Here is a 24,328-nt window from a genome sequence, read left to right as displayed (position 1 = left end):
CATTTCAGGCAATTCTACTGCTGGCTGCAGGTGCTCCTCCTGTGGCAATTTACTGTAGGAGACCTACTAGATGTGGCTAGGACTACTTAAAGCAGATATTTAAACATTAGACCCAACAGTGTGACAGCACCTGACTTCCCATGCAGTGAGATTTAAACATAAATCCTTTCCTATATACCCGGAGTAAGTGGTCCTTCTGACAAGTGACCACTTCATAAAACTCACTCTGCTTTATTAGAAAAAGTTATAGTAAAAATGTAAAAAAGGCAAAGTTACTACAAACATGTATGTACAAATTCTGCGGGACTGCAGAGCACCTTCGTCCGAGGCTGCCAGGGCTGAGCAAGCCCTTCAGCTGAGACTTCCACATTGTAAACAAGTTTTTAGTGTTAAGAGGCCTGGAAGGAAAGCGTCTTCTGCTTCACAGTGTTTAAGTTACTGAGGGAGCAGAGGAAAAGCATCCTGTCAGTGCTGCCTGGACTGACAGCAACATGGAGAATGTAGGCTGCTGCTCCCACACTCAACTCCCTCTGGATAACAAGTCACATCTTTCTCTTCTGCAGGCCTCTGAAATGTAACAGGGTTGTAGGCAGGCTGGCTTGTGGGGCAGGAGGGCTCTCAAACTCAGGTCAGCAATACCTGCTGCTCCCTGCCCTGTGCCAGGTGAGCGTTAAGCCTGGCTCTAGAGAGGGTTTTTCCTCACATCTATCATGGCTGGGTGATAAGGCACTGGGCTCACGTTCAGGCTGGCTCTGCGCAGCTCCCGGCGGGGTTTGGGAGCAGGAGCCAGGCTCCGTGGTGGGAGCAGCTCGTGGTGCTGCCCCGCTCGCAGGGAGTGCTCTGTGTCCCTCGGCCGAGGGTCGCCGGGGCTGTCGTTGGGCAGCGAGGAACGCCTCCAGGTCGAGGGCAAAGGGGCGTGCACCAGGTCCCTGCTCTCATCCCTGGCCCGAGGATTCTCGTCAGAGGCAGCTGGAGGCAAGGACTGCTCCCTGAGGCTCAATTCCTCACAGGTGCCAAGCTCAGGGGCAGCTCTGTCCCCAGCCCCATGAATGCTTCTCTCCACTCCTGCTGGGAAAAATTAGGGTATAGTGAGGTATCAGAATCTCTACTTCCCTCATCAAAACTAATACCTGTAGAAGGACATGCACTGCTCTGGACTGTTCCAAGCTGTAACCTCCCTTTTAACTTGGCAGGAACAGCAAAGCCCTACCCTGGGTTTTCTCTCACCTTTGGTCTGTCCAGGCTGGAGATTCATGTTACTCAGTCTCTGGTTCAGCTCCTGGTTTGCCCACATGTAACGACTCAGCTCCTTTTCCAGCACTTGAATCCTTGCCTCATACTGCAGCTTGCTGCTGGCCAGCCCCTCCTCCATGTGCTCTACAAGAAAAAACAAGGCTATTTCAGCCTGGGAGCCCTGTGAAAGACAAAAGCAGTAGCAGTGCTGCCCATTTGGAGAGCTGGGGGGGTTACCACGGCTCTGCTGCAGCAGTAACTGCATGTTCTGCTCGTGCTCCTTCTGCTGGAGGGTGAGCTGGCGGTCCATCTCCAGGCGTTGGCGCTCCACGGCTGCCTCCAGCCAGTACACCAGCTGCTGCTGCTCCTCCAGCTGCATCTCCAGCTCTGAGAAGGCAATGTGCTGCCTGTGCTGATCCTCTCGCAGTGTCACCACCTGGACAGGGTGCAAGAGCAAGGAACACTTCAGCTCCTTCATGCCTGAGAAGATTTCCTGCCCCAGTGAGTCCCAGTCACGTTAGTTTTTCCGTACAGCTTACAGAGATTAGTAGTGCTGGGATGTCAGAGCTGCCTTGTGGACAGAAGAGCAAAGTGTGGCTGCACTAATGTGGCAGAGCCACTACAAGGATCTATGACTAGTTAAACCCTCTCCCAGCTGAGGGTCATGGTGCTGTGGCTTTGTGGCCAGACTTGACAAAACTACAGCATGATACAAGGATTAGGCTGGAAACTGAGGAAAACAAGAGCTTGGTCAGATCATAATTTCTGTTAACAAGGGCATTCAAGGTGTGTTACGTTTATTATGTGTTCTGGCTAGGTAATAATGCAATCGCTAACAGACAATAAATGAAATACATCTCCCACCAGCACAGAGGGCAGTTGTCTCCCACCTTGTCAAAGTACTTGCAGAGCAGAGCTCGTGTCTCAGAGGAGGAGAGGTAGCTGAGCTTGGCCATGAGGTTCATCTCACACTGGGACAGCAGGCTGGCCGAGGCCCGCAGGACCCGCTGCCTGCACGTGATGGACTCATTCTTGTACTCAATGGCCGCATCCAGAGCCTCGATTGCCTCATCCAGCTGGAACAAGATCCGTTCTTCCTGTCAGGGCAGAGCTGTAGTTATTCGGGAGCTAAGGGTTTGATCTGTCTCACCCTGCCCTAACCTTCTGTGTCATGTCAACAGCGTTGGTAGGAAGCTGGGACACGCACAGTTTGGGATGCAGGGGAGCATCTGCCAATGCCCTCATGCTCTTTACTTGTCTCCTACAACCTCCTGCCCCCCAGCTCCAGCAGAGGTACCTCTGGGGACAGCAGCGTGCCCTGGCGCAGTTTGTTGTCGAGCTCCAGCCTCTGTTTGAGCAGCTGGTCCTTCTCCTGACGCAGGCTGTTGATCTCCTGGCGGATCTGCTGCTGGTCGTGGGCGCTGCCATGACGCAGCTGCCCGTTCTTCTCACTCAGCTCCTTCTCCAGGTGCTCCAGGCGGCTGGACACACGCACTATGTCATCTGTTAGGGCCTGCAGCAGAGGATGCTCAAGGAGGTCTGCTCTGAAGGAAAGTCAGGCCCTCAGCCCCGTTCTATTTTCTCTATAAGTCAAGTGATCCCCCAGGAAGACAAGCCAAGGGCTACCAAATCAACAAGCTCGAAGGCACAGCACAACCAGACTCTATCAAAGAGACAAGATTTCCTACCCACTTCCCAACACCACCTCATGCTGGCCTGCAGCCCTCTGACAGACCCAGGATGGCACCCAGGTCTTCCAGCCTCCACCTCTGCTAGAAATCAAGCAAAGGGTTGAAGTGTCACACTCTTGTCCTACCTGGCTGGAGCGCAGCCGTTTGCTCTCCAGGCCGTTCTTCTCCTGCAGCAGGGCTTCCTTTTTGGCCACAATAGCTTCCCGCTTCCTCAGCTCATCTTCCAGCTCATCTAGGGCCTGGCGCTGCTCCAGAACTTTATCCATCTCCATGTCCAGCCACTTCTTCTGTTCCTCAATTTTCTGATGGAGGGAGAAGCAAAAGTTGTGTGTGTGTGCAGACAGCAGCAGCAATGCCCAGGACTGCTGGACTGAAGAGCAGTGGGGATGAGATCTGAACAAGAGTCCCTATTCCATCTCTGCTAACCCCCACAGCCCAGACTTTGCTGGTTTTATCCTTCCAAGTCCTCCAAGAGGCAGAGCCAAACTAAATTCCCACCTGTCAAGGACTTCTTGGAGGGCACATCTCTCACCACTGTTTTGCTAACAGACAAAATTTCAAAGCTTCTTTACCAATGATTTAGATGAGATCCTAGGGATAAGACAAGATCTTAAGTCCTCTGCTACTAGATGCAAATGACATTATGGACTGTCCTTCTCATGGGTAGGATGGGCTCAGGTCCCTGTTTTCAGCTCTCTCCCATCTGCCTGCAGTCTGCCAAGCATGCCCTCTGAACAGGAAAGTGGAGGCAGGCTTGCTGTCTGTACCTGCTGCTGCTCCAGGCTGATCACAGAACCGTTGCTGCCACTTCGCCGTTTCCTCTGGAAAGCAGCAATTTCCTCTGTTTTGATGCGCAGAATTTTCTGGTGCTGCTCGTGCTTCAGTTCCAGCTCCTGTGTGTGAAAGAGCAGCCATGAGCAGGGAGGAAGTGGGAGATGTTTTCCCTGTAGCCAGGGGCTGAGGGACAGGTTATGCTCTCCTCTAGCTCTTTGGATACTCTCCGTCTCCATGCTCTCCAAGACAATCACAGACCACATCAGAGACCCCCCCACTGTAATACGACCACCACAGCAGCACAGCTGCTCCTGCTCTCTCTCTCCTACCTTGACTCGGTGCTGTCCCTTGTTCACCTCTGTCTCCAGCCGCCGTTTCTGCTCGCTCTCCTCGCGCAGCCGCCGCTGCAGCTGCCCCTGCTGCCGCCGCATCAGCTGGATGTTCCTCTCCAGCTCCTGCACGCGCTTCTCGCTCTGCGCCGAGAGCGACACCAGCCTCTCTGTCGCCTGCTTCTTCCTGCACAGAACCTGCCAGATGGTAAAAACCACCCTTGGCCCTGGCATCTCCTCTCTTTGCAGAGGTGCCCCCGACTCTGCCCCTGCTCAGGGCTGGGGTGGGCAGAGCCGTTCCCCCTCACCTGTGCCTTGCTCTGCGCGGCCGCCACGCGCGTGCGGTACTCCTGCAGCTTGCGCTTCTCCCCAGGGTCCCGCGGCTCTTTGCCCTCCAGCTCCTGGAGCTGCTTCTGGCTGTCGCTAAGCTCTGCCCGCACCTGCTCTGCTTCCTGCTCCAGCTCACTGATCTTCTGGCTGTACTGCTTGTTCAGAGCCTGGGCATCCTTGCCTGCAACACAGCCCCCTCTCTCACAGCCAGGATCCTGACCCTTCCTCCCTCTCCCCAGATATTTTTGGTTACAGAGACTGAATGTTCCCTTTCCCACAGCCATTCCAGGGAAGGGACAAACCAGTGGGAAGGGTTTCTGTCAGCTGGAGGGATGGAGAAACAAGGCCCTGCTGCTTATAGGGGAAGAGGCTGAGCACAAGCAACCAGGGAGAGAGGATGAGAATGGAAGAAGAGACTAGGCACCACGACTAGGAGGGGGTTTTAATGGGAAATGGGTGTGTATTTCTGCCAGTAGCTCTGCACCTGTCTTAATGAGCTCCGTGATCAGCTCCTCCTTCATGCGGATGTTGATCGCCAGTTCTCGAATCTTCTGCTGTGCCTGCACCAGCCTCCACTCAGAGTCCTTCCCTGGCAGGCGCTCCCAGGAACCAAGCAGTGACTCCCGCTTCCCACAGACCTCTGGAATACAGATTTCCAGATCAGGAAAGCCCTGTCTTTGCAGATGGGTGACAGAAGGACAATCTGATCTTGGATCTGTAGCCAGAGCCTAGCACAGCATTGCCCAAAGTCACCTGAAGCTTCCACCAAAACACACACCCTTTCCAGATCCTACAAGTTCAAGTTTCTCCCTAACAAAAGCAGCTGGGTTCCATTTTTGCTCCATTTTTGTCCTCTGGGCACATCCAGGTGGGACATCAAGATCACCCAGTGAAACACCACCAGCCGATGGAAGATTATCCATCAACCTATGGTTGCTACTTGCCTTTTGACAGCTCCAGCTGCTCCTCCTGAATTGAGTGCGCATTGCCTCCACTCGGCTCCTCGCTCAACTTGAAGATCTCTTTCTTGCTCAAATTTTGGATGCCATTTCTAGAAGGAGAAGCAAATTAATCAGTTTTGGTGTGGGCACTGCTAAAGCTGTTCCCAGTAATGACCCTCATGATCCACAGGCTTCAGGAGGAGATGGAAACAATAGTTGTGGTCAGGAATGATGGTAATGATCTCCCTAGGGAGCAGTAAAGTGTCTCAGCAGCATCACTGATCCCACAGGCAGCATTTGCCCTACATCAGCCACGAGAGCTGAGCTGCAGTGGTGGACAGCCAGGTCACTGCCAGGGCACTGCACAGGGACAGCTGGCTGGGACACCCCAACTCACCGGCACTGGGACAGGGACTGTTTCCCTTCCCATTCCTCCATCTCCTCTCCCGAGAACAGTTCTGATGGCTTCTCTGAATCCTGGCTGAGCTCCCTCCTCAGAACCACATCTCCGACCTCAGGACTGCCGCTCAGGCGCTGTGCGTGGTTTGGGTGCCAGCCTGCTGGCTCCTCCTTCTGCAAGGAAGAGTTGCTGCTGAGCTTCTGGGGCACAGAATTGGAAAGAGAGGAAACAATTTATGTGAGAGCCAGTGTTAGAAAAAGTGGCTCCCAGCTAGACATAAAAGCAACAAAATGGATTGAGTGTATTTTCAGGAGAATTGGTTTGTTGCCAGATCCAGCTGCCTGTGCTTCTGCTGCTCAAACACTGAACAAATCTGGGACTCACCCACAACATGAAAGCAAAAGCCTCAGTTTTGAAGTTGGGCTGTTTTTGCCAGATTTGTAAAACTGTGGATTTGAACACTAAGCACAGTCCCCTGGACTACATTTCTGACAAGGATCACATTGAACAACAGAGCAAAAGCTCTCCTACAGTGGAGAGCAGCCACGTGAAGAGGCAGCAGCTCTTCAATGGCACAGCCTTATGCCCTCACCTTCTTGCAAAGAGCTTTTCCACTCTGCTCAGGAAGCAGCCCTGAGGGAACCCCACCAAGGCTATGGGACGGGGTAGCATCCAGTGGGGCTGTGTGAGGTCTCTGGCTGGCAGTCACCAGGTGAAGATTTTCCAGCAGTCCTGGCACACACAGGTTTGGCATTGCCATCTCCAAGCGCACGTGCAGCTCTGAGATCTTATCCTGCTGCTCCTGCAGTTTGTCACTCTAGGAAACAATGAAAAAAATGTGGATACGTACATGTTGATCTAAGACGCACTGCAGAGGAACCTGAAAGCTGGGCTGAGCACGCCTGGGCAGGAAGGAGAGGAGTGGGGCAGGTCCCTACAAAGAGAGCAGAGCCCAGAAATACCTGCAGCTTATACTGCTCCATAGCATCCTCCAATGCAGCCAGGAAATCACGGTTCTCCTCCTCCAGGCGTTCCACTTGCCTCTGCAGCTTGGCCACCTGCTCATCTTTGATGGACTCACACTTCTTCTCAGTGCTCACCTGCTCCACAAAATAAAAGAGAGGGAATGTCAGTATCACTTTTGCAATCTGAGCCCGATTGGCATAGTTCAGTGTGTTGAGGCTCTTGTCAAAGTCACAGGATGATGGGCTGATACAGGCTATCATCACAGTCTGGGCATTCCCCCCAGAGAGTCTTTCAGGATCCTAAGGAAGATGTTTGGAGAGTATCCAAATATCTTCCACTCCTTCCCTTCCCATGCTAGACTCTGCAAGGACACAACAGCTCTGCATACCCAGATTCTTCCTGTGCAATAAATCTCTCAGCTGCAGCTGAATTTAATTTCTCCCTGCCTGCTGGGAGGACCATGTCCTTTTGCCTCCCTAGGGCCTCCTGGACAGGTTACTTCTGCTCCCCTCCCTCTCCTGACCCTTCCATCACGCTGTGCCGGGGGTGCTGTGACCATGAGATGAACCCAAACCTCAGAGCTGTAACACCCCACTATTACCTGGGCTTTTGTCAGCTTTGAAGCTTGTACCTCCAGTCCCTGGTCTTCCATGGAGGTGCTCTCAATGCCGCTATCCAGCCCGGCTGAGGTGAGCTCGCTCCTCTCGCTCTCCACGGCGCACAGCCACTCCTTAACGCGCAGGATCTGCTCCACGCTCAGGCTGCCATCCTCCTGGAGCTCCATGAGCAGCCGGTACGCGGCGTCGGTGCAGGTTCTGTAATGGGCACACTCGGCCATCAGCCGGGCCGTGGCGTCCGGCGCGCCGCGCTTGGCGCTGCCCGAGCGGTGGATGATACGGGTCTCGGAGCGCTGCCGCTGCTCCAGCGCCTTCTGCAGGTTCTGTATCTGCAGGTGGAGCTCCTCGATGTGCTCCGTCTCCTTGCGGCAGTTCACCACCGCCTTGTTCTGGATGTTCTGAGCCCGGTTGGCGTAGTTCAGCGTGTTGAGGCTCTCGTCGAAGTCAGAGGATGATGGGCTGACACAGGCTATCATCACAGTCTGGGCATTCCCTCCCAGAGAGTCTTTCAGGATCCTAAGGAGGAGCACAGGGATTAAAATACAAACTAACACAGGAAACAGAATGTTTTTAAACTTTTTCAGAGATTAAGCCCAAGGAAAATTATATCCTTGCTCTGTAGTTGGTTTGGCACTAGTGAGGTGAATGGAAGCATTAAGCAGAGGATTAACAATTTGCACCATGGCAAGTCTCTATCCAAATAACTCCTGAGGATGGGAGCTCCCTGACTGTGATCACTGCTAGGTATGTACTGCCAGGGGTCCTGCTGGAAATTGCAAAGGCTACCTGCTCGAGCTAAGAACTAACTGTGGACCATTAAACAAATCTACTAGGAGTACTTTTTCCTGCCAGGCAGGAAGGACAGGATAACCCACAGCAACACCTCATCTCAGCTTCAGCAGCATGACTCACGCAAGCATCACTGTCTCCAGCACTGCACCGAGCTAGGCCTGCATCATTGCTCCTCGAGATTCCCTACATGAAAACCCACAGAGAGGGCAGCCCTGCAAAATGAGCCCGTGAGATGTGGGGGGTCCTGATCCCAGTAGTACCTGGTTATTTTGGAGTCCCTGTATGGGATGTGGGTGGTCTTTCTCCGAGGATCTCCCAAGGCACTGATGACGTTGCCCAAGGCCAGGAGGCCACAGTTGATCTGGATGCTCTCCTTCAGCCTCTCCCCTGTGTTTCCCGTCTTCACAATTCGCTCTGAGCCCGCCAGGTCCACGAAATGGAACTTGGACACCAGGACCTGTCCGGCGGCGGGCACAGCGGGCGGGCGGTGGTGCAGGGGCAGCCGGCCAGCCCCACGCCGCTGCTCCATGGTCACTGTGAAGATGGTGTGCGAGCGGCTCGACTGCCTGTTGATGTGGGTGGCTCCCGTGTGCTTGGCTGTGTTCCCCATCTCCAGCAGGCTCAGCACCTCATCCAGCCCTTCCACTTCTGACTCCTTCACACCGCAGAGCACTGCAAAGCAAAGGTAGCTGTGGCTGGGAGGGTTGGGCTGCCTGAGGATGCAGCTCCTCTACACAGCCTGGTGCTGTCACCCTGCCTGTACTGGGCCTTGCTAGGTGCTGTCACCTTGCCTGTACTGCTGCAGGAGACATAGGGATGGAGGGAGATCTGGCTCTGCCTTCATGGATAGATAACCCAGCTCTGGCCTACAACACGGGGAGAAAAGGAACCTGTGCACAGCCACACGTACCAATGTTCCCCTTGTCATCCTCCCGGATCTGGATGTCTTTGCTGGCTGTATCCACCTGCAGCAAGTCCCGAAACTCCTCCTTGTACACCTCCAGGTAGGACACTCGGACCGTGTAGTCGATCAGGTCATTCTCATCGATGAGCCTGAAGGTCTCAGCCATGGCTCGTGGGATGATGCCCTGCTCATCTTCATTGATGGAAGCTGGCAAAGAGAGGAACATGCTTACGGAGAGCAGGGAATGCCCAGGGAGCCCACTCTGGATGGGGACAGAGCTGAGGTCAGAAGCCTGCCTGCAACACATGTCAGCTGGAAAGGAGCAGCCTCACAACTCTCCCACAGCTCAGCCCTCACAGCCTGGGTTATACATCCTACAAGACCTCTGGGCAAATCCTATCCCACTGCTGTGCTGGAATGCAGCAAAGCTGCTTGTTTCCAGTCCTTCCTCAAGAAGGATAAAGCACCTCAGCATTTTAGTGAGTATCAAACACCATGCCTGCAGCTACAGCGTGCTGTCCTTTGAAGCCAGCACAACTCCACAGCTTTTTCCAGCTCTGAGAAGGTTTTATCTTTTTTTGGTGCTTGCAGCTTGCTTTTATCTGGCCACAGCTCTCCACTGTCTGAATTTAAATGTTCTTCCTTTTGTCTCCAACAGCCATGTGACATGGCAATTCCCAAATCTGATGCAATGATAGACTGAACTGGGAGACTGAAAACAGACATAGATTAAAAGTATGAAACAATTTAGTGTTTATAAATGATGCAATTACCTAAAGATGACTGAAATGTTTACAGTACATCCTCTGTAAGAAATCACAATGCCATTAAACCAGAAGAAAAAAGCTGTCTCTTTCCTCAGTTCCTTCATATAAAGAAACAAGCAGGATTAATACTTGAAACACTTCCTCCCTCTCCTTCAGCTTTATTTCAGGACCTAGGACTATCACCACCACCTCCAGAAGTGGTGGAGGACCAGGTCCTATCACTTGCCCTGCAGTGAAAAAGGAGAAACCTAGACACTGTGATGTCAAAGGTGTCCATGGGGAGTGGCTACAGCAACACAGGTAGGGGGAAAGGAAAGGCTTCTGGGGGGTAGGGTGGCAAGGGGAGGGGCTGTTTGGGAGTGAAACTGGAAGTGATGGCGATGATGATACACCTGAGTTAGGGTAGAGAGAGCAAAGGTGCTGAAATGGGTGTCGACAGCAGCACCGGTGAGGCTGGTGGGTTGGGAGAGATGGCTGGAATAATGGTGGTGTGGGTGGCTTGGCTGGGTATGGAAGGAGGTGGAGATGTGGGGCTGGTGGGGAGAGCGGGGGGTGATGGAGATGCTGGAGGGACAGGGATGCTGGAGGGACAGGGATGCTGGTGGAGCAGGGACGCTGGAGGAGCACGGATTTTGGAGGGACAGGGATGCTGGTGGAGCGGGGATGCCGGCGGGCACGGAGCCGCCGGTCCCGGCAAGACTTACCGACGCTGGCCTCCCCGATGGTGTAGGTCTTGCCGGAGCCCGTCTGTCCGTAGGCGAAGACGGTGGCGTTGAAGCCGCGGAAGAAGGCGCGCAGCAGCGGCTGGACGCAGGCCCGGTACACGGCCGCCTGCCCCGCCGCCTCGGGCAGCACGGCGGCGAAGCGGAACCGGCGGCGGCCCAGAGCCACCTCGCCGGTGGCGGCATCTCCCCGCAGGCATGGCCGGTGTCCCCGCAGCGCCTCCCGGGGCAGCAGCGGCCGCACCCGCACCGCCACCCGCACCGCCGCCGCCTCCGCCGCCATGGCCGCGCCGGGCGCGCCGCGATGGCGTCAGCTCCCGGCTCCTCCCGGCGGGACGGGAGGGAGGATGCGGCGGGACGGGAGGGAGGATGCGTCCGGTCCTCTCTGGACCCCCGGGCAGAGCGCCCGGGGGGAGCGCGGGATGCCCGCGGCTGCGGGAGTTGTGCGGCGGCTCCCCGGTGCTCCAGAGAAGCGCCATCGCTCTTGGGATGCTTCATCACTCGCAAGGGACTCCGTCTCCTGCGAGATGCTTCGTCACGTGCGGGGCAGCGCTCCGTTAATCGCGAGGTGTTTTATCTCTGGTGAAACAAAGTTCTGCCACCCATGAGATGCTCCGTCAGTCACAAGGGACTCGCGTCTCTCAGCAGCTGCTTCATCACTGGCGAGACATCTCAGCGCCTGTGACGCTCCACTGCTGGCAGACATTCCCGCGATGGCCGTGGGGAAGGGACAAGGGGCTGCGTGGCTCTGCCGGGGCGCAGAGCGCTTGAGGTGGAGGCGTGGGCAGCTCCTGGGATGGATGCAGTTTGCGGAGCAGCTGGTGCCGACAGCTGGTGCTTCCCGGCCGCCCGCCGTGCTGGGGGCTGGCAGGGCCGGCTCAGCCACTGACGTATGTTCAGGACAATATGAACGATGACAAAGTTTTTCATGCCTGCAGTTCCCTCTGCACCGCCCCTGCGGCTGCGGGGAGGGGTATGGGCCTCGCGGGTCCCCTGGGTGCCGTGGGAAGCGCTGGGCTGTCGGCTGTGCCGAGCGGAGTTGTACGCACGGCCGGGGCTGCCGGAGGGGCTCGGCCACGCTCGGCATGGGGCTCCGGCTCCCCCTGCGCCGGAGCACCAGCTTCACCCCCGACCACCCTGCACTCATGGAGGTGCCTGGACCCACTGCCCTGAAGATGGAAGCGAATGTCCTCGTCATGGGAGCAGACAACGTAGGGAAATCAGGTGAGAACTGACCGTAAACTCAAACGGGGGGTTCCCAGGCTGAAAACTGCAGCAGTGTTTGGAGGACCGGTGGTAGGGAGCAGCCCATGGAGCAAATTGGTGAGATGGGGCTGAGCCCTGGGGTGCAGCTGTGGTTCAAGGTGAGGAAGCTGAGCACAACCTTGTAGTCAGCCGGGGAGTGACAGGGGAAGGCATTTTCCACTGAGCTGCAGTTTGCCGGTGATCCAGATTGTGCAGATGCTTTGGTTCTTGCTGTGCCTCTGCTGCACTCACAGACCTGCTGGTGGCTGGGGAAACTCAGAGGTCAGTCCTGCTTGTAGGAGTTTTCAAGGGGATGGTGCCTGACTCTGCTCTGGATTTAGGAAGGAGAATCCTCCAGGGTTTTGGTTATTCTGATGATTCCTATCCTTCCCTCTGCAGCTCTTACTGTGCGTTTCCTGACCCGGCGCTTTATTGGAGAGTATGGAGATATGGGTGAGTGCCAGGCCAGGGCCAGGCCAGTTCCCAACAGGGACTGGGGTCAAGAGACAACCCTGCTTCTGCCTCTGGGATTTCATTGCAGCCCATCCTCTCCTGCCTTTCTCCAGAGCCTTTGCCTGCTTCCAGGGGCTCGATGTTGTATTTGTTCAGTGACCCATCTCTTTGCTCCAGAACTGCTTCTCCAGGGTGCAAAAGGTCCAGGGTGGCAGCTGGTGACACCATGAAGATGACTATATTTTTTTTTTCTCTTTGGGGGGGGCAGAATTCATCTACAGCCACAACCTGACTGTGGATGGCCGAGAGATTCTCTTACACATCTGGGACGTCCCCAATTCCCAGGTGAGAGGACTCAACTTCTATCACCCGTTTCTACCCCAGGGACAAAAGCCCCCTTTACTAGAAGTTACCTGTGGGGAACCACAGGCTAGGAATTCCAGTTGAGCAGGGCTCTCAAATCAGAGGTTTCCTAAGTGACCGAACTCTTCTCACCTGCCAAGCACAGGAGAGCAATGTTGCTGACAGAGTAGCAATAATTACCAGCCCATGGCTGAGAACACTGGAGCTGAAGCACTGATGCTAATACAGGACTGTGCTAAAGGAGTAGAAGTGCTGCTCTGAGGTCCCCACTATTATCACCTACAGCCTGCAGTGCTTGGTAGCTGGGTGAGGGTTAGGGTGTGATGCTGAAAGCTGAATCATGCCCCCTAGATTAGTTCTGCCAGGTGCTGCTCTGCCCTCCTTGTTACTCCTCTTTCTCTCTGCCCTTTTGCACTGTTCTCTAGCTGTCCCTGTCCCAACAGGCTCAGGATTGCCCTCTTCTAGCAGGCAGGTGTGGAGAGAGCGATCACCTATAAAACAATCCTTCCTTTTCTCTTTCCTCAGGAGCAGGCAGAGGATGGCTCCTCAGAGGAGAAGAGAATCCAGTGGGCAGACAGCTTTGTCCTGGTCTACAGTATCTGTGACCGTGACAGCTTCAACATTCTGCCCCTCAAAATCCAGTTCATCAAGGCAGCCAAGGAGGGGCAGAGCCAAGAGAAAGTGCCCATTGTCATCGTGGGCAACAAACGGGACCTGCACCACCAACGGGTGGTGTCCAGTGAGGAGGGGCGGCTCCTGGCCCTCTCTTTAGACTGTGGTTTCTATGAGGTCTCTGCAGCTGAGGCTTACCACGGGGCCCTCATGGTCTTCCATGGACTGGCCAAGCTCATCCCAGACACCAAGCTGGCCCTGAAGAAGGGTACAGGGATCCGTGGCATCGTCAAAACCATGTCAGCTGTGTTTGCCCGTAAGCGAACAGACTCCCTCTGAGCTCCTGCACGGATGTTGCTGCTCTATGTGCTGCCCAGCTGGGCCAAGCCTCCTCGCTGGGTGCCCACGGAGATGGTGTGCATCTTTCCATAAATAGGATGGGTTCCCTGCTGTCCTCCTAATGTCAGGGTCTGGGTGTCCTGCCATGTACAGCCAGTGCAGCTGAGGACTGTAGTGTGTTACTCTTAGCTCTGCCATGGGACAGTCTCATCTCTTTGCTGTACCAGCTCTTTAGGTGCCCCCTGCTTTGTGCTTTTATCCTCCAACACTGGAAAACACAGGGGGATTTTGCCAAAGCTCCAGGCAGCAGCATCCCTAGCTCCTGCAGCAGGAGCTGCCCAGGCTGTCAGCAATTAGGGAGGATATCCTGCTCTTATACAGCGCACGACTCCCTTTCTCTCCATTCCTGCTCTGGGATCCTTAGTCCTGTTTAACCCTCATCAGGATCCTCACCAGTAACCCTGGAGCACCCATGAGCTGAAGAGGTGGGGCTTTCCCTACTGGGGAGGCACTGGCAGTTCCTGTGTGTGTATCACCATGTGAGAGTGTCCCAGAGCCCTGGGCACCGGTGATCCTGGAGGATTTGGTGAGGGCTGGTGCCTCGCATCTCCCCCACCGTGCTTTTGAACAGCCCTGATCGCGGTCCTCTCTCCCACAGCCTTCCAGCATTTCCCGTGTGCGGGCGAGAGCTGTACAGGCTGTGCCTGGGAAAAGCCAGGCGTGGGGCTCGTTCCCAGGATGGGAATTGCACCACGCGCCTTCCCAGGCCACCCCTTCTGTAAGGCTGCCTGTCCCCGGGGAGGAAAGGAGGTGGGGAAAGGGCTCTCTGGGCTCCTCGCTGAACCCTTCTTCTGCTGGGAGGCTTTTCCCTGCCTCTCCCAAACCCTTCTCTTTGTGCCCTGGGAAAGCAGTGTATTGGAAGAGGGTTTGTGTGTGCTGTAGGGACACTGATTTCTCTGCTGTGTTCTTCTGGAAATGCAATAAATTTTCTTTGGCAGGAAGCCCTGGCTCCTTGGAGCTGCAAATTTGTACTTGGGGCATGGGAAGAGACACGTACCGTGCTGGGCATGAGCACCCACTGTCCCGGTGGCAGCTACCCACAGGGAATGTAGCAGGATGTTTCCCGCACCCACTCCCTTGGCCCCGAGTTGGGGGTCTCACCCCACTCTGTTCCCTTGGTTTGGTGTCTCACTCCCACAGAGAAGCCGAGCAGATGGGGTGAGTGGCAGGTGGTTTATTATTGCAGGTTTATTATTGCAGCAGATACAACAAGGTGTTGTGGGAAGCCAGGTGATGCTGTGGGAGAGGGTCTCCAGGAGCTCCACCTGTTCTCACCAGCCTTTTTCCTGACCCCACCATCCATCCCATCACCAGCTGGAAGTGCCCGGGGCTTTCCCACTCATGAATCCTGCTATTCGGTGGGGATCTCAGACCCTCCATGGAGGAGCAATCTGCATCCAGGGATGGGCCCTGCAAGGGGGGACGGAGGGAGGAAGGATGGGGAAACGGACTTGCTATGGTGATGTTTGACAGCTTTGGCATCCCCCCTGCTTTCACTCACTGCTGTTCTCAATGTGTAGCCCATCTAAGTTCACTCTGTCTGCTGAGCAGAGTCCAAAGTAGCCCAGTGCCAGCCTGGGTGGTCCCTTCTGGTCTCACCGCTCTTCCCATATCTCCTTCACCTTCCTAGTCTCGCCTTCCCCTACCTTCTCCTTCCAGCAGCAGGGCTTTTGGTTGCCTTTATTCTCCCATCCTGGCCTTGATGCACTCCAGAATAAGCTATCTCATGGCCTGTCTACCACTTTGAGCTCCTGTCCTGGAACAGGGGTGTGTTGGGCTGCTGGCAGGGGCCCAGGCAAAGCATGCTGAGGGGATTTGAGAGGGGCTGGGATGTGCTTGTCCCACCTGTTGGCTCAGTCCTTCTTGAAGACAGGACTGTAGAAGTTGCCATAGTAGGCCCGGCTGTACATGGACTCGGGGCTGAAGCGGTAGGAGCCCTCGCTCACCCGCCTGTTGTAGGGGGAGAAGGCGGATTTCCGTGGGAATGGGTAGTCGGGGTCGAAGGCAGGGCTGCGGTAGTAGTTGTGCCGCAGGAAGAGGGGATCCTCGAGCCCCAGGAAGGACAGGGGGTGATGGCCACGGTACTGCCTCCAGTCACTCCTCAGCTGGGATTTCTCCTCAGTGGAGGCAGCAGCAGGCTTGGTCTCCTCCTCTTCCTCCTTCTTCTCTTTCTTCTCCATGTCAGTCTTGCTGCCCCTGGATGATTCTTCTTCCTTCACTGACTGCCTGCGGAGCTGAGAGATGGGGTGAGCACCCAGCCAGGTTGTACCCACCTGCCAGCCCTGCTCCACCTGTGCTACACAGCTGCTCCCTAAACTAGGACAACCTTAGGAGAAGCTCATTTGCCCCCAGAGTGGAGGGGAGTGGGTGGTTTGTAGTTCTTGAGCAGCTGTGGTGGAGAAATGCTCCCAGGGGAGCAATGGGCTGAGGTAAAGGAGAGAGAACAGGGTCTCAGCCAGAACTTCCACCTTCCCAGGAATGTGGTGACACCTTGGCTTGGGCATGAACTGTGTGAGGGTGTCACCACTGTCTGACCCATTTGTTTTATTGGGGGACTCGCTGTCATAGCTTCAGAGATGCTCAAGAGGAGGGTGGCACTGTGGTGTCTTCATGGCACCCCAGCTCCCCAGTCTGGTACCCCCTGACTTTGCCTGCAGCCATAGGGTATTTGTGGCAGAAGATTCAGCAAAATGGGGTTTGCTGGAGATGGACAGGGCCTGGCTGGGGGCAAACTCACCGGCACATAGCTGTACAGGGTGCCCAGCAGATGCTTAGGGGCACTGACGAGGGTCCCCCCGAGAGCATCCACTGTCTCCATGGCCCTGGACAGTCTGCGCGGGGTGAAGAGGATCAAGCCCTCTGCTGCATCCCAGGCCACGGCCGGGACCTTCTTCACACTGGAGATGCCGGAGGCACAGGCGGTTTGCAGGTTGTGAGCCATGCTGCTCACGAGCCCAGGGTCCTGTCCCGCCTGCCCGGAGAAACCAGCTCAGCTCCTGGCCAGGCCCTCTGCCCCACTGGCCCCTCCAGGCAGGACAGGGCTGGCCCCGGTTTCCCCATCCCCTTTGCAGCTCTAAGCCTGAGAGAGTTCATCTTGCTGCTCTGCAAAAGGCACCGCAGCTCTTTGCAGCAGGGTGTCTCCCTGTCCCTGCCAGCTCTCCCCACTCCAAGCCCCGGGGGACCCTCTGCTCGAGGCTGTGTTTCCGCTGCAGGCAGAGGCAAAGGGCACTGACCCCAACCTGCTGCTTCCCGTCCCCAGGTCCCAGCGGAGCGATGCTGGAAACTGTTCCCAGCCCCACCGGTTCACACCACCCCTCGCTGCTGGGGATTTTTCAGGGGTGTTCAGAGGTTCAATAGAGAGTTCAGTGCCGACATCCCCCAGCTCCAAAGGAGTTTTGAACATACAAGCCAGGGTGACTTTGCCTGGCACAGAGGATGGCCACAGCCCCCAGCTTAAGGGGGGAATTGGAAGGGGACTCCTGGGGCTGCCCCACTGCCAACCCCCTCCTGCATCCTCCAAACTACAGTTCAGGATTGAACAGGGATAGGGGCCTGATCCCCAGGGGTGTGGAGGAACAGCCTCCATGGGTAAGAGGATGCTTTGGAGAATTCACTGCTCTGCTTTTCTCCATACCTTGGCGTGGCTGGTGTCTTTCTTCCCTGCCTTCTCCTGCTTCTGCTCCGGTGCCTTGCTCTGGCGCCCGGTCGGCCAACCTGCACTGCCCTGCCCATCACTGCGGGGCTGAGGGGCCACAGGGGCACTCGGCTTGGCCAGGCTTCCCTGGAAGGGGAGCAAAAAGACACCACTCAGAGGGAGCTGGCTGGTCCCATCCACTCCATCCTGTTTAGCCCGAGGATTTCACAGGGGTGCACAGGGAGTAGGGAGTTCATTTGTGCATCTGGGGAGAAATACTGAGGGCAGATGGGAGTTCTGGGGTTTTGGCACAGGCCAGGGAAGATATTTCTGCTGCAGCATGGGGTAGGAGAAGCAACTCCTTTTCCACATCCCCTCTGGATCTCCACAGGGCCTTTTTGCTTTAGGAAGGATGTTATGGCAAGGCCATAAATCAACAGTTACACACTGGGAGCCAGCTAAAAATAACTTGTCCCACTGATGTGGTACATGGTTATGTGTGAACATCACACAGAAACCGCCAGCCCCAGCTTGTCCTGCTGAGCAGGGGGAATGTACTCCGCTCAGATTTGCTCCAAGGAGCCTGAAATGTCCTGTCTGAAAGCAAAATCAACTCAAAAGAGGATATGGGGGAGCAGGAGCCCAGCAGATGGCTTCTGGAACTCACCAGGATGGGGATCCAGGAGGCCAGCTCCTGCCCTTTGGTTTTGGCACGCTGGAGGCTTTGGGTGGTTTGCTGGTAAGCGCGGTGGGACACAGTGCTGACCAAAGCACCAATCCGGCCCAGGGTGCTGGGAGCACTGGGAGTGCTGGGTGTGCTGGGAGCCCTGGTGACACTAGAAGTGCTAGGAGCTCTGGGAGTGCTGGGAGCACTGGGAGTGGTGTTAGTGGCGGTAGTGCTGGGCTGCTGCTGGGAGGCCTTTGGTGTTGATAGATGTTTCTTTTTGGGCTTCTTATCTAAAGGCAGAAGAGTACAGGCAGAAGAAGGGTGGGAGGGTTACATTCTGGTGGGACAAATCTCCTAGGCAGCCTTATGCCAAAATCCACGGGCTGCCTCCTGCCCCATGCACCCCACAACTGAGGAGCCACCCAGCCAGTTGTCACCAGACTCCCTCAGAGGGCATTTGGGCATCAGGACTACCTGCTTCTTCATCCTCCTCTGGCAGCAGGTATTCCATCAGCTTCTCCAGCCCTCCCAGGGCTGTGTCAACCCCCGCGGCTGCCATCTGGGTCACTGAGTTTTTCCTTGTGTACTTGGCGGTTGTTTCCACTGTGCTCTTGGTGGCCTCATAGCCCTCCGCTGCCAGCTCCCTGATCTTATCCACGGAGCTGCCAATGGTGCTTTTGGCACTTTGCAGGGGGCAGGAGATGGTGTCCTTCAGTTCAGATGCGAGCTGTGGCCAGAGAGATGGAGAACAGCCCTACTGGTGTGCTTGGGGTGGCATGGGACAGCCAGAGGGACTGCAGGGACCCCAGCAACGTCCATGTCAGTAAACAGCTCCAAGAGGGGCATAACAACTCTCTCCAGCCTGGGCTGGAGGTAGCCAGCAGAGATGGGACACAGGACATTGCTGACTTATATCCGGGCACCCTAACCATCGTTTAGGCTGCAGAAGCCCTTGGAGGAGCCCTCTTTGGAGATGCTGCCTTGTTTCCCAGCCAGCAGACTGTCACCATCCAGAAACAAGGCTAGAGGAGATGTACTATGGGCTCTCCAGAGGGGCTGGGGGATTCCACATTGTCCTGCCTGTGACTTACCTTGTCGACGGGGTACTGCAGGGCAGGGATCTTCTCCTCTAGGTGATCCAAGCCACGGCAAGCCAGGTTATTGGCCACAGCAACTGCCTCGGGCAAAAGCACGGTAAGAAAAGCGCCTGGGCTGTGCCAGGCACGTGCTTGTGCCAGTGCCATCCCACCAGGGGAGGCTCTGGTGGGTCCCCCTGCCACGTCCCCCCCAGCACATGCACTCACACTGCGGCTCCAGCCGGCGCACCACGGGCTCCATGCCCCACATAGCCAGGGCACCGGCGCCCTGCACGCCCCGCTCGTACACCTCGCACACCGAGGCCATCAGCGGGTGTGACTCCTTGGTGCTGCTGTACTTGCGCTGCAGCGTCTCGCAGGTCGAGCTCACCACGGGCAGCTGCAGGACCCTCTGCAGCACGTTCTCCTGTGCGTGGCAGATGGATGTAGCTGAGCCAGCAGCCCTTCCCTGCGGAATGCCCCATTGCCCACACACCAGTGGCTCTTGGTGGATTGCATTGATCAGAGGACCTCGGCTTGTACAAGAAGAGGAAGAAGCCATTTCTTAAGCCCCACTGAGGGTCTCCCAGGTATGCTGAGTAAGGACAAGTAGGCTGGCTGCTGCCACTGAGAGAGCAGGGACACCCCAGGCAGTGTCCAAGGGGGACTGTCCCTGCTCCTCCAATGTCCCAAGCCCAACTCTTTAGGTGCTCCCTCTGGCTTGCCACCCTGTGGAAATCTCCATGACTGTTGGAGGTCTGGGGACTAAATGGGGCACAGATGAAGGACAGGCGCAGTTGGCAGCCATCACTTAGTGCTTGCATCAGCTCAAGGTTTACTTTTTTGAATCTGAACTATTCAATTTCAAGCAAGCATAAAGGTGTATCCTTTCCCTTTGATGATGCTCTATACTACTGCTGGTAGAAATCCATATAAAGAGAACATGGGAACATCTGAGACAGTGTGAGGTGTGGCTGGTATTCATCCAGCAGTCAATACACACTACCTGTCCCCCTTAGCACATCTCTGCCCTTTTCTCTCTCCCCTTCCCTGCACCCACCTTGGCACTTCCATCCTGCACAGCCTGAGTCTTCTTCACTGTCATTGTGGCACATCCACCTGCAAAGCAAAGTTGGGAACCACAGACTCTGCCTGAAAGCAGGGCTGGGCTTGGGCTCCCCCTCACTCCTGCACCTCCCATGCACAGCAACTGGGCTGACACACACCTCCCACGGGTGCAATGGATGTGGCATTGCCCGATGCTTGACTTTTTACCAGTTAAACTGTAAAATCAAAACCTCCGTTCAGCCCTGCCCTGCTCATGTACCTTAACACCCAAAGATACAAAAAGTTACTTGAGCGGCATCTAGTTTAGAGAAGTTATGGTAAGGGCAGGATAAAGTATGCTGGCAAAGTGAACTCAGAGTAACCAGGATGCTAACAGATGTGCATGAGAATAGATGCTGGCTGAGAAGGGGTAAGAAGGTAGGACAGGAGCAGGTAGAAGAGCAGTAGGTAGGGATATGGTAAGATATCCAGGTGAGGTCAGCATTCCCCTCACATATATCTGCTGCTCATAATGCCAACACTCATCCTTGTGAAAACACAGCTTCAACCCCAGCATAGACCCCTATTGCTGAGCAGCAGATGAAATTCTGGAAATCTAGAGAGAATCCCTACTCTGACTCCCTGGTCCCACTGAAGCTGTCCTGGAGCACCCAGTGGGCACAGGCTACTCACCGAGGGCCAGCCTGTCCCCAGCAGAGCAGGAGCAGAGAGTGGTGTCTGCACTGTCCCTTCACCCGGGTGCTGTGAGGCTGATGCACCGTGCTCTGGCCACTACCACCACCACGAGGCCCCACCTCCCAGTTGCGTGGGCTCAGGAGGATTGCGGTGGAAACAGGCCAAGGAGCTCCCTGAAACCACCGTAATTGGGAACAGATGACGGCAGAAAATCCCCTTTGTCGCCTTCCCTGCAGAGTCCAGAAGCTGCAGTACAGATGAAATGTTCGGGGGTTTATCACCTCTCCTTCCACAGACGATGAGAAGTTGCCCTGGGACCTCACCACCTCGAAAACAACAGATCATGAGCAGACAAGGAGAAGTTGAATTGTCAGGCAAAGTTTCCTAAGAGATTAAAACCTTCCTGTATTTCTGTAAGCCCTGATATGCCTCATTTCTGCTGGGAAACCTAACACAGACCAAGAACATGGCTTCTCCCAGGAGAGTTTACTAAGCACAAGGAGCAGAAGGCAGATGTGGGGGGACATATTCTACTTGAAACAATCTGGTTTGGCCAGGTCTGCAATTTCTAACATGATTCATGAGGCTTTTTAGTGAGCTGAGGGTCAGGGCAGACACTACATTAGGAAAGCTTTAGGCATTTGGGGTAGATGGAGAAAAAGATCAATTTGGAAGTGATCTCTGAAGATCACCTCATTTAATTCTTGCTCAAAACAGGGCTACCCTCAAAGCCAGATCAGGCTGCTCTAGGTCTTGTCCAGTCTTAAAAACTTTCAGGGAGAAGATTCTCCTCTCTCTGGGGCCCAGTTCCTGTGCTAACCATACTAATGATTAAACTATTTTTTCCCAATGCCCAGCTGGAATTTTCTTTGTTGTACCTGGCATCTCCCATCCTTGCTTTGTGCACCTCTGAGCAAACTTTGTGTCCCAGTTGTTGCTGGTGTAGCCTGTGTTCCACACCCCTGAATGCCTTACCCTCTCAGTGATCTTCTGACAGACTATTCAAGATGTCTCCTGTGATGGTGGGACCAAAACAAGACATGGTTCCCCAAATGTGGCTTCACAATGCTCTGTAGAGGAATATCTGCCCTCCTTGACCAGCCAGCAATGCTCTCACTAAAATGCTGCTCTTCCATGGCCTGGATGCACAGGAGGCACACTGAGGACTCACACCATCATTAGCTAATCCATTTGTGGCACTGATTGAAAAGAAGACCACACCACCTGTATGGGGCTATGCCAAGTCTTGGTTATTGACTACAGATGAGCCACACTGATGAGATGGGGACGATGTGGTGGAAAGAGGACAAATGCCAGAGGACAAGGCAATAATCAGGGAGATCAGTGCAGATGAGTGGTCCAGGGCTGCTGTGTGTCCTGGATCAGCTGGCAAGGCAGGGAGCCCCTTAGAACATGGCTCACAATGCCCACAGCTAGCCAGAACTCCCATTCAGGATGTGGAGGTGAGCACCCAACACGGCTCCATGGCTCCCTGCTTGTGGCTGCCCTGCTCGTACATGGGGCATGGGAAAGCCCCAGTTAGAAAGAAAATACTCCCTTCCCAAAGAGCCCAGAGTCCACTCCCAGGCCAGGGCTGTGCCTGCCTTGCTGGCCGGGTACAGAGGCACATGAATGTGCTGGGCTGCCTCCAGCTGGTGTTGGGGTCACTCATTGCACTTGAGACTGAGGGACAAAGGGTATGAGCCTGCTTGAAAGTTTGCTTTCTTGGCACTGAGACTTTTTCCAGCCCTGCTGGCATAGTGAAAAGTGCAGAGGGCATAGCAGCCTCCTCTCTGCCTTGGCTGGAGTCAGGAGCCAACACAGCCTTTGCCCTACTAATGCCTGTGCTCATCCCCTCCCCTTCCTCTGGAGCAAAGGCTGTGCCAGCCCTGGCTCTGCAGGGCAAAGGTACCACAGCTTCCCTGCCCCAGCACTCCAGCTTGCACCAGAAACACTTCCTGTGCTCCTGCAGGCAATGTTTAGAACTCACCAGATCCACAGGGTGCAGGGAAGCAGTTTCACACCCCTGTCTCTGCAGTTTGCTGAGTACTCATTAAAAAACCACGGTGAGGAGATGAGCCAGATCCCCAAAGCCCTGCAAGGCACCTTTACACTTTGGTCTGGGAAGGGGCTGGAGGGGTATCTGATTCATTTCTGTGTAGGATCAGCAGCCCCATAACCAACTGCTGACAGACATCTGCCCAGTTTCTTTTTAAGGACTGCCCTCCTGGGCAATCTATTTAGATTTTTATTTTACTTTCAGTTAAGAAAAAGGTGTAATTTAATTATTTGTGGCAATATTAAAGTATTATCTCCTGGATTTAGAGACCAATTTCTTGTCTTGCTCTTGGCAGAAAAGCTTTTAGACACTTGGAAGACTACTCACACCCTGCCCCAGTCACACTTCCTCTACAGAACTGGTTTATTTGGTATCTCCCTGGAGATGTTGGTTTCTAGCATTTGACTGCTCTTGACGCTCACCTGGGAATACCCAATGGCTCACATATTCCTTGAAATGTCATGCCAAGCAGTGTTAATGTTAGGAAGGCCTTGTCTGTAAGCAGAAGAGATGATCACTCTCCTACTGTTTCCATTACAAAATGAGCATGAGGCCACTAATCCAGAAGGAAACTCTTGCTAAAGCATTCCTGAATGCCATGCTTTATACATTGGTCAGGAGCTGACATTTTGGACCTTCCAAGTTTGCAAGACCCTCACTGCAGGGGGTAGGAGCCAACAGTGAGCTCAGTTTAATGGTTATCTTGGCTCCATCCCTTGCCACCTCTGCCTGAGATGTTGCCCTTTGTTCCCTCCCTGAACTGGCATTTGTCCTTAAACTACGACCACCCAAATTAAAAGCTGTTTATAAGATACTGAAATGCAGGTGTCCCTGTCTCTTTCACCCAGCTGTGCCTACATGGGCCATAAGGCTCCAGCCCTCACTGCTGGTGCTCAAAGGCAGCTGATGGCAATTCCCAAAACACCACCTTGTTTCAGTGCATTCTAAGACTGAATGCATTCATGCATGCATTCAGTGCATGCAGTTTCACCTGATACTCATGTATTTCTTAATATTTTTGCAGCTGAAATTGTGGCTCTAAATTAGCTGGATGAATTTAGCTGCCAGTTGGCTACTGCAAAAGGAAAGCTCTAGAACCCAATCACAGGCAATATCTCTTTAAAGTGCCACCCCTTATAACATTCAGATGTGGGAGGAATCCTCCCTCCTTCAGCATCTCCTCACACCACCTTCCAAGTTATACACAGACATAGTGTCACACTCATTACAATTTATTGCTTATGTTCAAACATCTTGTTCTTATTCCAACTGCTATATTAGAAACAGATACAAAAAAGGCACTAAAAGGATTTTCTCCAAATGATCACAATCCTACCGCTTCAGTCACACTACATTAAGGTACCTTAAATCACCAGCTTCCACCTGGGGAGCAGAAGCAAATATTAGTGCTTAATATCCAGCAAACAAAGGTACTCCCATGTGTTCCAGCCCACATAATGCAGAATGGGACAGGCAGAGCTGAGACAGGCTGAAAATTCACACCCCATTTCCCTCAATAAGGCTGCACATGCTAATCCACACCAGGCACTATTGGAGAAACATCAAAGCCCGGCTCAGAGCTTTGCAGTGTTTGCCTGCAGGGCACAGGGA

General features: G+C 54.6%; 3 protein-coding genes across 3 annotated transcripts; 1 reads left to right on the top strand and 2 right to left on the bottom strand.

The window, feature by feature from the left end:
- Nucleotides 1–682: 682 nt before the first annotated feature.
- On the bottom strand, nucleotides 683–10,749 carry KIF7 (kinesin family member 7). Its single transcript, XM_062501394.1, has 18 exons — nucleotides 10,449–10,749; nucleotides 8,984–9,184; nucleotides 8,334–8,745; nucleotides 7,266–7,797; nucleotides 6,661–6,798; nucleotides 6,291–6,515; nucleotides 5,696–5,898; nucleotides 5,302–5,408; nucleotides 4,842–4,997; nucleotides 4,336–4,538; nucleotides 4,028–4,225; nucleotides 3,692–3,817; nucleotides 3,050–3,226; nucleotides 2,531–2,746; nucleotides 2,124–2,330; nucleotides 1,471–1,669; nucleotides 1,228–1,377; nucleotides 683–1,068 (listed from the first exon to the last, which is right to left on the bottom strand). The coding sequence occupies exons 1-18, from the start codon at nucleotides 10,747–10,749 to the stop codon at nucleotides 683–685; spliced, it is 4,137 nt and encodes a 1,378-aa protein (XP_062357378.1).
- Nucleotides 10,750–11,441: 692 nt separating this feature from the next.
- Nucleotides 11,442–13,478, top strand: LOC134049361 (ras-related and estrogen-regulated growth inhibitor-like protein). Its single transcript, XM_062501741.1, is given in 5 exon segments — nucleotides 11,442–11,516; nucleotides 11,519–11,690; nucleotides 12,111–12,164; nucleotides 12,433–12,509; nucleotides 13,053–13,478. Coding segments are annotated over 5 exon segments (804 nt in total).
- A 1,913-nt stretch (nucleotides 13,479–15,391) lies between these two features.
- Nucleotides 15,392–20,020, bottom strand: PLIN1 (perilipin 1). The gene is made up of 9 exons (XM_062501562.1): nucleotides 19,976–20,020; nucleotides 19,144–19,342; nucleotides 18,931–19,013; nucleotides 18,314–18,566; nucleotides 18,081–18,129; nucleotides 17,840–17,981; nucleotides 17,173–17,319; nucleotides 16,276–16,509; nucleotides 15,392–15,772 (listed from the first exon to the last, which is right to left on the bottom strand). The coding sequence occupies exons 1-9, from the start codon at nucleotides 20,018–20,020 to the stop codon at nucleotides 15,392–15,394; spliced, it is 1,533 nt and encodes a 510-aa protein (XP_062357546.1).
- Between the last annotated feature and the right edge of the window lie 4,308 nt (nucleotides 20,021–24,328).

Source organism: Cinclus cinclus, chromosome 13 (assembly GCF_963662255.1).
Source record: "Cinclus cinclus chromosome 13, bCinCin1.1, whole genome shotgun sequence".
Lineage (NCBI taxonomy): Eukaryota > Metazoa > Chordata > Aves > Passeriformes > Cinclidae > Cinclus > Cinclus cinclus.
Note: the sequence above shows the minus strand (reverse complement) of the source record. Positions and strands in the feature narration are given on the sequence as shown.

Coding starts and splice junctions, on each gene's coding strand:
- PLIN1 (XM_062501562.1), bottom strand. CDS start 20,020: ATGACAGTGAAGAAGACTCAGGCTGTGCAGGATGGAAGTGCCAAG. Junction 18,130..18,313: donor AGAGGAGGATGAAGAAGCAG/GTAGTCCTGATG, acceptor TTCTGCCTTTAG/ATAAGAAGCCCAAAAAGAAA. Junction 15,773..16,275: donor CCCTGTACAGCTATGTGCCG/GTGAGTTTGCCC, acceptor CCCATCTCTCAG/CTCCGCAGGCAGTCAGTGAA.
- KIF7 (XM_062501394.1), bottom strand. CDS start 10,749: ATGGCGGCGGAGGCGGCGGCGGTGCGGGTGGCGGTGCGGGTGCGGCCG. Junction 4,998..5,301: donor GCAGCTGGAGCTGTCAAAAG/GCAAGTAGCAAC, acceptor TCTGTATTCCAG/AGGTCTGTGGGAAGCGGGAG. Junction 4,539..4,841: donor CACGGAGCTCATTAAGACAG/GTGCAGAGCTAC, acceptor GCTGTGTTGCAG/GCAAGGATGCCCAGGCTCTG.